Below are 15,377 nucleotides of genomic sequence, written 5' to 3'. Positions count from 1 at the left end.
AACCTCAATAACTTTATATTTCACATTTTCTTTGAGTACCAATGTAGGAAAAAAAACTTCAATAACTAGTGCCCAAGGCTCTAAAATTACAGAACCTCCTTTTATTAAGAAAAGTTTCAATTTTAATATGCATTGCAATATTGTAAATTAATGCAAAATCCATAGAAAATAATGAGGTTAAATCCAGTGTGCGGTATTCCTTTACTTTAAGTTGTTCATGACAATTTACTTATCTTTATTAAGTTGAAAAACAGACTTCCAGGCAATTTAATGAGTATATAATTTCAGTGCACTGCATTTGCACTTAAATAAAAGATAGTATTAAATAATAAGCTCACTTTTAATGTTTTAAACTCATTCTGCAGATCATAAAATCATAAAATAAACTGCACAGTTCTGCATTTGTATTTCTAAATATCAAGTCACATCAAATATCCTGTGCTCGAGACAGACCACTGGCTCCTGGAAGAACGTCTTGTTGAAGAACCTCATATCCTTTGTGGTGTAATTGTTTATGTGTTTTGTGTTTCCATGGTGACCCCGCCGCACAGCGCATAAGACAATAATGAAAGCTCTTAAAGGCCCCAGGGGCACCAGAATAGCTCGTGTCCTCGACGTTTCAGCTACTGTGGCACTTGGAGGAGTTACACAACCTGACGTTCACCCTGAGAATGTTTCTTTCCCCCATCATCTTGGGGGTTTTTGAGACCGGCAAAGATTGGGCTCGCTAGCAAAGGGATGACACACGGAATGACAAAACTCCTGTGTCTGTCTGTCAGGCTCGGTCTTTATCCGACTGACATTTGCTGGCTCAGGCTCATCCAGGCTCTGGAGAAGCCAGGGATAAGAGTCAGACACAGATGGCTTTTTCCTTTGCAATTCTGTCTCACATAAGATTCAGAAGGGGCGGGGGTTGGGGGGGTGTTCCAAACCTTTATCCCGTTTTTACAGACACTCAGAAATATAAGTCTTCACACACCCGCAATGATTTTTGTGATATGTTGCCTCGCAGTGCTTTATGTTTCCTGCCTGCGCTGACCCGACCTATTGGTGATTAAGTCTTGATAGGACTGTAACTTCAGCGCAGGCATTTCTCGTCCTCTGAGTAAGTCAAAAGAACAATGCAAGAATGCCTTGTGCCATTTAAAACTGATGAGCCAAAGCCAGCGTGAGGGAGGAGAGGGGAGGTGTAGGTGTTAAATTGATTGGCGAGAGAAAAAAGCATCTGCTTTGCAATAGCTTAACAGTTGCCTCAGAAGCACGCCTGCTATTGTTTCCAAACAAGAATACCCACTTCTGTGTGCCGAGGAGTGTCGCCTTCAGAAGAAATGTGTGAGAGGGATAGAAATTGTTGCATAAGAAACATTTAGAGACATCTTCTTTTTTTCTTTTTTTCTGCGGCTTTCCAGGACCTTGATCTATTTTCTCTCATCTACTTTTCTATTCTGCAGACTGCTCAGCGTTAATATGTGGGCAGAAAACAAAATCTGCAGGATATGGGCTTGGTGTCAGCAGCTGATTCAATGACAGCGAGGCAAGAGGGTCCCAGGTGTAGTCATGACTCAGGTAGCACTCCAGGCTGATTGAAGGGGGCAAAGGAAGCAGCGGAGGGGGGTTGGGAGGGGTGCAACATGGAAGCTGGCGTCTTGCGTGACAAGCTGCCTGAGTCCCAGACAGCAGGAAAAGCAAAGAGACAGGACGCCTGACCCCCTTCGACCTTCACCAAAGTAGGACGGGGGGGGCGGGACTCGGATTTTTGTTTCCCAACAGCAGTGGCACAAGTGCGCGCGTCTCTAGCTTCTGCATTTATTTCAGCGGTAAGCAAAATAAATGCTTATTTTTACAGCACTTTTCAGAACCGGGGTTACAAAATGCCTCAGCAAGCAGCAAATGAAAACGTTCAAAGGCAAAAAGCATATTAATGCATAATTCAATCAAAGGAAAGCGAAAATTATGTAAAATAAAATTAGATCAGGGCACAGAACTTAAAATGCTCTGAGAAAAGTTTTAAAATGTTCAATAGATTTTCCTGACCTGGGGGGATGTTACAAAAACTTCATAACTTGTATAAAAATGAAGTCCTATGAAAACATAAGATAGGAAAAGTGTTATAAAAGCATCCTAACATCCTAAAAACTTGCTAGACTTTTTAAATTTTAGGATAATTGTTAAGCCGTCCTGTTCAGTGTTGGCTAAATTGTTGGCAGTCTGTGTCATCCTCACGGCTGCCGTCCACATTCACTTTAAATTTCGACAGGGCAGTGGCAGTATAACGTCCTCGTAAGTGGACATCAGGTCCTTGTAGAGCAAAAATTATTATTCTGGTCTAGACAACCTAAAATGTGATGTTCACATATGTGGATGCCAGGTCCTAGGAGGTTAAAAGTAGCATGTTGGTGCTACAAACAACGCATTCAACACATCTAACATTTTTCAAGTTTAACTACCTATCATGACAAATAGTAACCGAAGGAATCACAATACGGTCTGTGGTGCAGTACCATATACTACTTTCACCTAGTGACAGCCAGCAAACTTCACAAATCACTCGCTGAGTGGTTGGGAACAGACATTTTTCTCTAGTAACCCAGCAATCTAGCCGGCCAATCTCTAGGCCTGTGTGTCTGAGCTAAGTAATATGAATGGTAGACATTGGAAAGAATCGCTATTAGCTCTGAATTCATTATCCGATCCAAATTAATGTTAATGTTTGATTTGCTACACAGATAGTGGTATATTACAGTGGATATAAGTGAATATTGTTAGAAAGTGTGTCAAATCTAACCTAACCTCTCATAATATGTTATTACATACATGTCCAAACACAGGTCTATTTCCAGTCTGTGTATTACTTGTTGTTTACCAAGCTCAGTATATCTAGACGCCTGGCTGAAATGTTTACTGCATACAAATGCTCTCTTAGTTTCTTTTAATGATGAAAAATGAAGCTAAATTGCCGTCTACTCCTGTAATATTCCACGCTCATCTCATTGCTAGGACTCTGTCATTCTTTCAAGTCTAACTAGCTAATTAATGAAGCTGTCAATCACGCAAGGCATGCGAGAGCAAGCGAAGACCAGAATTTCATAACTGGATTTTTTCCCTTTTCTTTCCTCCTGAGAATTAAGTGTTAATAATGACAATTTCAACCCTTTTCTCCTAGAAATACTAATAATACCAATTTGTTTTCCCAATGACATTGCTGACGGAAAACTGCAGCTTGAATTATGTTTCCTGGCAACATTTTCCTCCACATTAGTGGAAGTGTTTCCGCTGTGTGCGCTGATTGGTGGATGGCGGAGGCCAGGGGGCAGAATTTGACACCAAAGACTGAGGTTTGAATCTTTTTGTGTGGTTTAGCCACAAAAGGCAAATTGTTTAAGAGAAAGATGGTGGCTTTGACAGAGTTGTAATCACTAAACAAGTTGTGTCTTCCTCTGGGCTTGCTCTGTATTAAATCACAATCTTTCCTGAATGGGAGCCAAGTGCTGCTTTAAAGTGGTTCTGTATGGACATTCTGTGTCTCAGTTTGCACCTACATTCATTAACAGCAATATTTCTTCATTATATTTTGAAAAAGCTCCCATTACATTTCATTCCGACCATATTTGCTGCCACAAATTTGTTGTAAGGCTAATTTTATTTAACTGAGTAAACTGTTGTGCTTTTGATTAACACATATTAAAAGAAATGCCTTCTGGATTTTTCTGATATTCATAATTAGAAGTTGTCAACAGTTTTGAGCTTATTTTCCTGTAATATCAAACGTTATTAAGGTGTGGTTTGTATTAAATGAAATGTTTTCAGTGGTGTGTAAGCACACGAGGAGTGAAAAGAAGAAGTGCTCAGTGCACCATGGGAAGCCTTCAACAGCCTGAGCCTATAGAAGCATAACTAAAGGGTAGTTCAAACACATTTGAGTTAGACCTAACTATAAACTTTATCAAGAAGGAAAGTTTAAGGCTAATCTTAAAAGTAGAGCGTCTGTCTTCTGAACCCAAACTGGGAGCAGGTTCCACTGGGAGGCAGAGCCTTCCAAGCTTCTCGAGTTTCTAAAAGTAGAATGGGAGGCAGAGCCTTCAGCTTGTAAGGCTCTGCCTCCCATTCTACTTTTAGAAACTCGAGAAACCAGAAGTAAGCCTGCAGTCTTGAGAGCAAAGCGTTTTATTGTGACAATATGGTCCTATGAGATTTAAAGCTAGTTGGTTTCACCTCTGGTTTGAAAGAGGAGTGAAAGAAGCCATCTATGTCCACTGTGAACGACATCTTTGAACAGAGGCGGTGGTTTGCGACACCAACTGTCTGCCATCTATAATCCAGTTTCGAGATCCCTTCCCAGACGCCGTAACGCCCACTCATGTCCTGGGCCTTCTGACCTCAGGAAATCACATGACAGGGTGGGGCTAGGCTTCACAATGAGTTCACCCGAAACCTTGGCTGATTGTGACCGACACCCGTTTACACACCTTGGCTCGTGTCATTAGGTAGAGGATTATTAGGGGGTCCTTTGTCCCTTTTGGGGGGACACTCCCATAGGCCTTAAATCTGGGACTCTCCACCATTTGACCCTAGAACTCAAGAAGCTTCTCGGATGAGAGGTGAAAAGTCTTCAAGCAACTTAAAGAAGTCCAGACGCTTCTCTTTCCAAGCTCCTTAATGACAGTAGCTAAATAATTGTTAGGTAGCTCCTTAGTCTGTACCCTGCGAATACCCCCGAGTATGCTACAGGTAATTGTGTTTCTTTCATAGATGTGACAAAGGGCAGGTTTGAACCATTTCCTGACCTCATTCTCACAACGTTGTCCAGAGTTCAAGTGCGAAAATGTAGAAAGTGAAGTATTCTGTGATCCCACCTCGGGAGTCATCTCCCGTACCTTTAATGTTCTGTTTGCAGTAAGAACATCACACCTTATTTGCAAATCAGTGTCGCCAATTAGCTGCAATATGTAAGCGCTTGTGAAAGAAAGGGTATGCCGAGTATTTCTTCCAGCTTGTTGTCGCATGTTTTATAACAGCGACTTAACACTGGACCTGATGTGACTCTTGTTCTCGCGCTTGTATAATCTCAGCCTCCTGTGTTTTGTTACCCAGTGCATTTCTACATGTACCAGATGTGGCTGTTTGCTTGTGCACTTAAGTCAAGATCAGTATTGCTGTCACTCTGACTCTCTCCCTCCCCGCTTCTTTTCTCGTTTCTCACGCACTCCCTTCACTCCCTCTACAGAGTGACATTTATTAATTAAATATGGTGTACTGCCGCAGGATGTGCTTCCCTTTCCACTATCTCCAGACACTAATAATTACATTGGCATTTAGCTCCGTGATAAGCCGACCCTATGGCCTTTATGAAATGTTCCCCGGGCCCAGATACTGAGGAGAATATGGACTGATGTGATGCTATATATCGATCCATCTGCCCGGCTTTTTTTATCTTAAGAAAAGAGGAACTGTTCATTAACATGATTAAAGAATCTTACAACACCTTTTTTTCTCTCCCTATGATTAAAGCTTGAAATCAGGCTTTGCTGGAAATATGCCTGGTGTAATTGTGTGCATAGGTGGGCTGATGATGACAAGTTAGCGCAGAAGAGAAATGCAATATTTCTGATGTATAGAAAATACTTTTCTATAGCCTTAAAGTTTGAAGGTTATTTTTTCATTGTGCAGTATAGACTTTAGGTCTTCAATTAAAAATTCTTTTCATAATGAATAGGTTATTATTGTTTTGGTCAATGTGTAGTGGTAGCAAGTAGAAAAAGGTCATGGAGACCATGCAACAAATACCTTGTCCTTTCTAATGCTCTCTGCGCGTAGAGGAGAGGGAAACAATTAATCGTGCAGGGTTGCCTCCTTGCCAATTGTCCTAGCATCTGTATTAGTTTTAAGCTATAATATTTATCTAATTTATGTCAGAGCATTTTTATGTTAAAGTGGAATTTGGATAATTTGAATAGCTAATGCTAACAATGTGCTTTACAGTAGTTTGCAAAACTAGCTAAATGTAGCTTTTTAACAGCTAAGGGTGCTAAAATGAGCCACTAGCAAATACATTTAGTTAGCATTGCTATTGTGCGGAAGGCTTTTATTTAATCTCTGGTGAGCACAGTTTCTAAATTGTGACCACCCCCTTACCCAAGATAATCTCTGGACACTTTATTAGGTACAGCTAATAAAGTATAAATAGATTCAACAAGTTGTTGGAAACATTCGTTAGCGATTTTGGTCCTTGTTAACATTATAGCATCACACAATTTGTGCCCTGTTCCATTACACCACCAACACCAACCTGAAGCTTTTTTGTTGTTTACTCCAAAATCTGACTGAAGTCTCACCTGAATGTTGTAGTTGCAGTAAAAATCAAAACCCATCACTCCAGGCAATGTTTTTCCAATCGTCTGCTGTCCAGTTTTGGTTGATATCAGCATATATCCTGTTCTTACCTGACAGGCATCTGGTGTGGTCTTCTGCTGCCATAGCCCATCTGCTTCATTGTTTGCTGTGGATTCAGAGGCGCTCTTCTGTATATATATATATACTGTGATATTACATTATTGATCAATACTTCAGTTTTAAAATTGAGTATTCGAATTGTCTGTAATGTCTAAAAAGAGATATGTATAGGAGAGATTTTTTTAAACCAAATTGCAGTCAATAACAGTCAGATACTGAAAACTCTTGGGTTAATTGACTAAATTACAAATCAATGATTAGCTTCGCACCATTTTTTAACCCAAACAATCAGGACTGTTAACTGGAAATGAAATAAATCTAAAATAGTTTGTCAGTGTAAAGAAGAAACTTTGCTTTGTACTATTTTTTCCCTCAATTTACGCTTTCCAAGCTGAACCTACGGAAGTCTGATAACATTAAATTCAAGATCAACAGTTTCAATAAGCAAAGAAACGACTGGAAGGAACACAAAACTGTACTACATCAGTATGTCTCTAAAATATCATGCCTCACAGAAGTTAGTCAAAAAGCTTTAGAGTATTAAGTTTGATTATCCTTTACCTAATTACTGTGCCTCAGGTGGTCTAATCAGCCTGGAACATTGCAGGATTATTATATGGCTTATCAGCTTCAGCTGTATCAATTGATGCTTAAGTAACAATTACTGTAAACAAGCATTTAGTTTTTAAAAAGCTCCCCTGAACTAGTTACATTTTAATAAGCTGTCAACAAATAGGCTGCCGTCTCTTCCCACAGTTGACTGCTATCACTCTCCCTTGATTCCCTCTCCATTTTCTTGGATTAACAGAGAGGATCACGCAGTGAATTTTGAAAATTAAAAAAGAAATTCAGCCTGATATTGCCGAATTATTCATATTTGTGAGTCATTTTCACCTTATCTTCCACACAACTGTGTTATTTCTCAAAAGGCGAGGCAATAACTTTTTCACAGTGTAGAATTTCCTCCCCCCCCCCCTCTGCTGGGGTAGAATAATAGCGTAATTTCACAGAGCAGTGCGATGCAATCACTCAAGGTTTGCCTGAATAATCTCTGATCACCAAATTAAACTCGGGAATCCAGACTTACTTGTTCCAGTATGGTCAGAGCTGATTATTTCCGGGGAAGGTTTCAGCGAAACCCATCTGGGCTTCAGATTGAACGGCGAGACGGGAGGGGGGGTGCACCCCTACACTGCAGTAACGGCTGAGATGACCGGTGTTCTTGATGCCTCGGGCAATTTGCTGCTCACTACTTTATTCCACGTTCCTGCTCATCTCTGTCGAATGGGATCACCAGCAATTATTCATAACGCCTGTAGTAACCAAAACAAAAAGTTGCATATCGAGTGTCAAGAAGAAAGTACCCAAAAGTACAAGGAGCCCAAACAACTGACATGTATATAAGAGCCTACAGCAGGGATGTCAAACATAAGGCTCGGGGGCTAGAATTGGACCAGCAAAGAATCCAATCTGGCCTGCTGGGTGGCTTTGGAAAATTTTCCAGCTTTTATTACTGATAAAGGCCTTCCCCATGACCATTCATAGTACACCAAAGTAATGAAGTGATAAGTAAACATTTAAATGACTGAAAAGTTCCTGTTTTTCACGATCTATTGTAGAAATGTCTGTTTTTGTTATTGTTTTTTTTACAAAAACAACATTTTCTGTGAATTAGCAAGAACCTTCTGTTTTATAGTGAGATCACAGTCTGTGCAATGAGCGATCAGGATTGTTTTTCTGTAATTTTACGTATTTATTTATTTTGTACAGTTAAAGCTAAAAGAGTCATGCTGACAGATTTTGTTCATTTACTCCGGCACGATTTCATCATCTTGTATAAAAACTGTGACGTCCCGTTGAAATTGCACTAATTAAATTTTATATTAACTTATCTCTGAGATTAAATGTGTGGTTAAGCTTCCTTATGATCGAAAGGGGGAATTTCACTCGTCCAACCCACTGGAGATCAAAGTGGGCTGTTATGTGGCCCACGATGTAAAATTACTTTGACGTCCCTGGCATAGATTTTGGACTTTTAGCTGTGTTTTCACAGGTTTAGGGAGCTCTCCCATTGCCATTCATACTGCATCAAAGTAGTGAAGTAATAGATTAAATGACAGAAAAGTTCCTGTTTTTTTACTGTCTGCTGTAGAATTTTCAGAATCTCTCAATGTATAAAAAAAAGAAACAAAAAGTCATATTTCACACATTTATTTGTTTGTGTTGACAGATTTCTTTCATTTACTGCAACAACATTTCTTCATCAGGTAGAAAAACTGCGACATGCTGCTGGAGCTGCACTTCTTTATCTTAATATATATCAGGGCTTTTAAATGTGTAGTTAAACTTCTATAAAGGAGTTTCATCAGTCCGGCCCATTTAATATCAAAGTGGGCTGTTTGTGGCCCACGACATAAAAAGAGTTTGTCACCCACGGGTCTACAGCGTGTCTCTCTTATTGAGGATATTTTAGAAGCAGTTTGATGTACATAACTAGTCCGCAGACACCGAGAGCTTCCCCTTACATACTTGACAAGCTGTTAGCGAGTTAAAGAGACAAACCCTGACATTCTTCCCCTGCTCCAAAGTCCCCACATCGTGCACTCGGCTAAACGTGAACTCAGCCTGCATTTCCTTTAAAGCCTGCGGTTGTGGCCACGAAGCTGTTTTCAGTCTGCAGACAGGGTGACCATCTTAGCTCAAGTCGCCCTCAGTGCTCTTTTAAACTCCAGCTTGCAGCCAAACTTCAGATGTGTCTTTTCTTGTCAGACTTTCTGCCCTTCACTGTATATGTGTGTGATTTAAAAAAAAAAAATGTGTGTCTGTACACTCCTGTCACTTTGTGCTGCATTGGGAATTTCATTAAAAGTGGGCCTAAATATATATATGCTGTCACAAACACTGTCATGCCTATCTGACATCTGCGATCACAAAAAAGAAAAAGCAAACAGCACAATCCAGCTATGTGCTACATGTCACATTTAATTGACACTGCTTTTAAAATGATGGCTCCCAAGCAAGGATGTCTCATTTTGTTACCTACCTGTTGCCCGACTCCTCTCTCTCCCCGCCTCCCCCGCCTGCGTCTCTGGTGGCAAGGGCTAAAAACACGCGAAAAGGAATCGAGGATGTACAGTCTGAGAAAAGAGAAAGAGGGGTTGGTCCTCTTAGAAGGCTGAGAAATCTCTGGAGCACTGTCACTGCCTTGAGCTATGTTTTTTTAGATTCAAAGCAAACCCACGTTGCGTGCTGCACCTGCGCGCTTGCCTTTGGGTAAATGAGGACACTGTTTTCCGTGACTGATAAAAGTTTGATGATCAAACACAGTTTTTTAATGATAATTAAAACATTAAGTGGTACTGCTGAAAGTTTCACCATGCTAACTGTGGAAGCTGGTGTCGCGCCTAACTTGTAAGTACTGCTCTGTCTGAACAACGTGCTGTGTCTGTGTATTTGTTGCCGGGTACCCGACTGAGCAAAGGATAAAAGCCTAAATTAAGGGGGAGGGACTCTTACAGGCAAACTAACAAAAGTAGCTGCAGCTTTATTACCTGTGTGACTTTCTACTCATGCATGTGTACAATGCTCTATGCCTTATGTACTAATACGGCGTGGGAGTGGTAATATTTTCAGTTGTGTGGGTTCATGGTAATGGATGTCTCATCTTTTTGTTTGTGCTCTTTTCACATATTTGCAAGGTGATACATTTCATAACTCTGACTAGAAACCCAATATTCTCTTGCCAGGTAGATATAAATGGTATTTGTAGAACTGTGCTTCTGGGACCGGCTGGATCTATCAAATAACATAGCAAAGCATGTAACCATGTTATTTGAGCTCTTTTCTCTTGTAAGGCAATATCTTTGCATACTGATTCATCAGCCCGTGCGTTCGTTTGACTATATGAAGTGTGGAGCTTATTTCTCAGAACTGTTGGCGAATTTTCACATAATCATGAATCTTACATTTCTTTGTGCAGCTGTATTTGGTGGAAGGAAATGTAATGGGCATCTCGCTATTACGTTCCAAGGTTACTCTGTCGTGATGACTAATGGAAAGGTGTTGAAGTGGAAAGATACTTTCCCTGAATTTGATTACGCGCTACGACGTGATAGCATATAGAGCGCGGATAAATGTTATGTGCATTCCTACTTTGATGCAATCATGGGGCTCATAAGTTGTTACTGGGAGCTACTGATGGCCTGGACGCCACTCTTTGAGAACCCTGGATCTAGATGTTTCTACGCATGAACTTCTGAAAATGTCGAGACTCTCAGGTCAGAATATTCTACCTCACTTGTAGCTCATACCTGTGTAGGAGAGAGGTCAGAGAGCACATTGTTTGAGGGAAAAGGTTAGTGAAGCAACACTGAGATGGACATGTGCAGAAGAGGGATAATGGATATATTGAACAAAGGATGTGGAGCTGCCAGGCAGGAGGAAAAGAGGAAGACCTCAGAGGAGGTTTGAGGATATAGTGACGGAGGACACGCAGAGAGTTGGTGTGACAGAGGAGGATGCTGGGAAAAGGGCGACATGGAAGAAGATGATCCGCTGTGGTTACCTTTAAAGAGATTAGCTGAAAGAAGAAGTAGAAGAAAACATGTTGCACATGATAGGACATTTTTCTGTTCAACTGTGTTTAGTTCAGACCACCTAGTGTGGGGACATCATTTTTCTTGTAAGAGGCAGGAAAAATCATGTCCCCACACTTGTCTAATTGTGTGCTGTGAATTAATCTGACTACCTGCGCTATTCTTACACGTGCACACCTGGATGTTACGCAGATTTTGTACCAGGGATCTGGCAGCAAATGCACCGCCTCCTACATGCTTTGCAGGAAACGCTTTCACGTAGATCAAATATAGTGTTTCCTGTGGTGAAAATGCCTCTGTAGAAGACCATTACCCGGTGTGTGCCAAGAAAGGGCAACTTCTGAAAATGGCAAAAGTCAGGCACTTGTGTTCCTGCACGCGTACACTTCGTCAGTGCATCTGTTTGTCGTGGTTAATATGACGAGGTAACTGGCAATATGAATATTATTGAAGCCAAAAAGTTGAGATAAAAATAGACTCTCTGTATGTTGTTTCAGTGAAGGACGGCTTCAGTTGAGCGCGTGGACGATTCTGTACTCTGCATAGAGGCCGTCAGGAGTATCAGAAAGCCTCTAAAGCACCAGACAAAGCTAGAAATTCAGCTCATTTCCTCCATAACAAACACATTTCAGTTTTCGCTCTGAAAACACCACCCAAGTGAGCTTTATGCCATTCACGTGTCCAGCGTGATTCACAGCCACCTGCCTTCCGTTCCACGAGTCCAGATGCTCAGTTGTGTTTATTAGCTTAGCTTAATTGTGCATAGCGTCTAAAGGTCAGCGCCTGCTGTGATGCATTGCTGCCAAAATGGCTTCCAGGGGACACTGTTTCAGATGAATAAACACTGAAAGCTGTACCAACTTCTCTGTCACCATCCTTTACCTCCCAATGTGCAGCGGCATCACATTCAGCTGTTTTCGGGCCCCGCACAAGGTCTTGTGACTGATGGGCACCCACTGGTATGCGCCGCCTCACTGACTTCCATTTCGGCAGGCAAAAGGCAGCAGATTAATTCCCCTGTCAATTTTTTTTCCCCCACCTTATTTTATTTATTTATTTATTTATTTCTGCAGGAGTCTATGTTTATTGAGATAGGAGGAAGGATGCGTTTGTCCGCCAGTGAATTAAAACATGCAGTCTATATCTGTATAACTACAGCCTTCCTCATGATGAATGGTATTTGACTTCTATGAGTAGTAAACTTCTTCCATTTGGCTGTAAAAGCTGATTTAATGAGAGGGTGACTTGAATAGATAAGCAGATATGGCAGCGGGGATTATTGGGAGGTGAGCTGAATGGGAGATGGATGATGTGCAGTTTATTATCAGTTATGTAAGGCACTTTTTATAAGCCTGTACCTGTGGGGCCAGCAGGCACACTGCACAATAGATGCAAGATTACCAGCTTGTGTGCAACCTGAGGTGTGTCAGAATGCATATGAGCTTTAGGGGAGGTGTGCATATATTTTTTATTTATTTATTAGGAACTTCATATACTGAGTGCTGGTAATGTGGGCTGTTTTCGAACTAATTTATATGATACGGTTGCACATTGAATGTCTTTGTAAAGCTGTTTTCGGTGCTCGGACTCATGTTTGTCACGCATTGATTCACCTTTTTGATTTTCCTCTCACTCCCAGGCTTTGTTGGACAGAGGTCACAGGATGGATCTCTCCAAGTTTCAGAGCACACTCTGGGACGTCCTGACGAGAGGCGACACTGTCAAAGTAAGAGCTCTTTTTTTATTCTATCAGCCATCTTTTTCTATCTTTCCTAATATATATATTTTACCTTTTTATTGTGTATATTACGTCTCAGCTACACTAAAACTCAGCAGCCTGTAGTCTATATGGTGTTTGAAGAAAAGGTGTTGGAGGCTTTGTGATATTGTGAGTATTTGTGGCTCATTGGAATAAGAGAGACTCCACAGACTGTTGCGTTTTTTCATTGTTTTATTGATCATTTCTGTCTTTTGTTTAAAGCAACAACAGCTTTTTCCAAACATCACATGTGTACAATATGTATACCATGTATACTATACAATACTCCAATCAAGGACAACTGCACACATGTGATCAAGTGAGGAATCAATTCGTGTGTTTACCTTCATCATGTGATCGCTTCAGTTTTTGGTCTGTCTGCCAGTTTGTTAGCAGAACTACTCAAAATGTTCTGAATGGATTTTCATAAACATTTCACCAGAGGTGGGACTCGACCTAGTTTAAAAGTGATTGGCTTTTGGAGTCGGCCGTTTTTCGACTGGACATTTTGCGTCATATTTTCACTGATAAAGAGCAGCTTGAAAGAGGAAACGTTCAAAAAACAACGAGAACTACTCTTCTCATAGAAGTGACTATATTTTTTTGATGTGTTGTATATGTGTTGAACTTCACATAGACAGATTCAACACGGTGCTGGAAACATTCCTCAGGTTTTTTGCCCATGTTGTCATGATAGCATCGCACAGTAGCTGCACATCTGTTGGACTTAAACCTGGTGACTGTGGAGGTAATTTGAGTACAGTGAACTCGTGTTCAGGAAACCAGTTTGAGATGATCTGAGCTTTGTGACATTGTTTTTCATTCTGTCGGAAGCAGCCAACAGAAGATGGATCCACTGTGGTCATAAAGGGACACATTCAGCAACACTCAGGTGGACTGTGGGGTTTAAATGATGTTCAGTTGGTACTAAAGGCGACTAAGTGTTCCAAGAAAACATCCCCTACACCGTGAAACTACCAACACCAGCCTGAACTGTTACAAGGCAGGATGGATCCATGCTTTTATATTGTTTACATCAAATTCTGACACTACCATCTAAATTTTGCAGCAGAAATTGAGACTCTTTTTACCAGATTACATTTTTCGTTCTATTTTCTAATTTTGGTGAGCACGTGCAAACTGTAGCCTCAGTTTCCTGTTCTTAGCCAAGTGTGGTCTCCTGCTGCTGTAGCCCATCTGCGTCAAGGTATGATCTTTTCAGAGATTCTCTTCTGCATACCTTGGCTATGTGGTTATTTGTCACCTTCCTATCAGCTCAAAGGAACAAGAAGGACTCTAGAAATTCTCCTCCAGTACCTCCAAAACCCTGTAAAAACTAATTGCACACAGCTCGGCTCCTTGGTTATGTTTATTTAAAGGGGACAGTGCACATTAATTAACATAAGCACTTAAATTTGTCACCTAAATACACCAGATTTAGCAACACAGGCAGGTTTAATCCTTGTTAACAAATGTTGGTGCTTTTAACTCATACAGTAGACATGGGATTTTATACTTGTGCTAATGTGCTGATGTTATCATTCAGATGAATCATTACGGTGCCGAATGACTCCCTAACAGAGCTCCCAACTTAAGCTGTAAAGCCTTAACCTTGCTTTATTCCTGTATCAGTCCGGCCTCTTGTCACAACCTCCTCTGATGTAAGACACAGGTGAGATTTGGAGGCTTTTTTCCCCAGCTCTTTTCACAAGTCTCTGCAACCTTCAAAGTTGTTGTGTGTCTTTACAGAAGTCTAATTCCAGCCTGACATAAAGGCATTGCAATAGTTTCTTCTAGTTTAGGACAAAACTGTCAAGGATGCGAAACAGTGTGAGCCGCCTTTTAAGGTTCACCAAAGTAGTCGGACAGGGTACATTTACTCTGCCTCTTGTAGAGAAACCGGCGAACGCTGTGATTCCCCTGAAATTTACCGACTAATAAATGATGCATGACCGAGCCCTGACATCTGTCACTGGGCCCTCCCTTTATCTACCTACTGTGGACTGCAAACTTCTCAAGCCTTTCTGTCTGTCCCATTTTGCTCTTCTCCACACCTAAAACCCATTTCTACTGGCAAATTAAAAAACATTTTCCTACATTAACCGCATACTGTACACGTACACAGAAAAACAAAAGCATTATCTCCAGTGGCTGGGTGCAATAACCTCCAAGAAAAATGTGGAGACAAGAGAAAAAACCCAGAAGATAATCAGAAAATGAGGAAAAATGGTGTTCCTTTAACCAAAATGTGTAAAAGCTTGATTACTCCAGAGTTATAAATGCAGCTGTCACAACACAAATTACCTCATAACTACTTCCTTTTTGAGTCAGTGCACATCCAGAGTCACTAAATTGTATTTCTTTTCGGAGCGCAGGTTTATAGACCGCATGTTTTCATCAGCGAGTTAAAGCCTAAAAGAAAATGTCCGCTCCTCTCCATCTCCCAAACCGAGGACGCGGAGAGTACCAGATACCATCCTTTCATTTCCTTTCCTCAGATAAAAAGATGAAGGGGGGATGATGGGGGACGAAAGTGAGGCATATCGCTGGGCAGTGGTGATTGAGTCCCTTCA

The 15,377-nt window shown here is 41.0% G+C and overlaps 1 protein-coding gene across 1 annotated transcript in view; it reads left to right on the top strand.

The window, feature by feature from the left end:
- Positions 1 to 15,377, top strand: part of LOC116333166 (glucosidase 2 subunit beta-like) — a 157,152-nt gene that overhangs the window by 38,590 nt on the left and 103,185 nt on the right. Inside the window, exon 9 of the mRNA XM_031756349.2 lies at positions 12,685 to 12,771. Within this exon, the coding sequence (XP_031612209.1) occupies positions 12,685 to 12,771 (87 nt within the window). The remainder of the gene's footprint in view (positions 1 to 12,684; positions 12,772 to 15,377) is intronic.

The sequence above is a fragment of the Oreochromis aureus genome, linkage group 3 (assembly GCF_013358895.1).
Source record: "Oreochromis aureus strain Israel breed Guangdong linkage group 3, ZZ_aureus, whole genome shotgun sequence".
Classification (NCBI taxonomy): Eukaryota; Metazoa; Chordata; class Actinopteri; order Cichliformes; family Cichlidae; genus Oreochromis; species Oreochromis aureus.
This window is presented reverse-complemented; position numbering and strand designations above follow the sequence as displayed.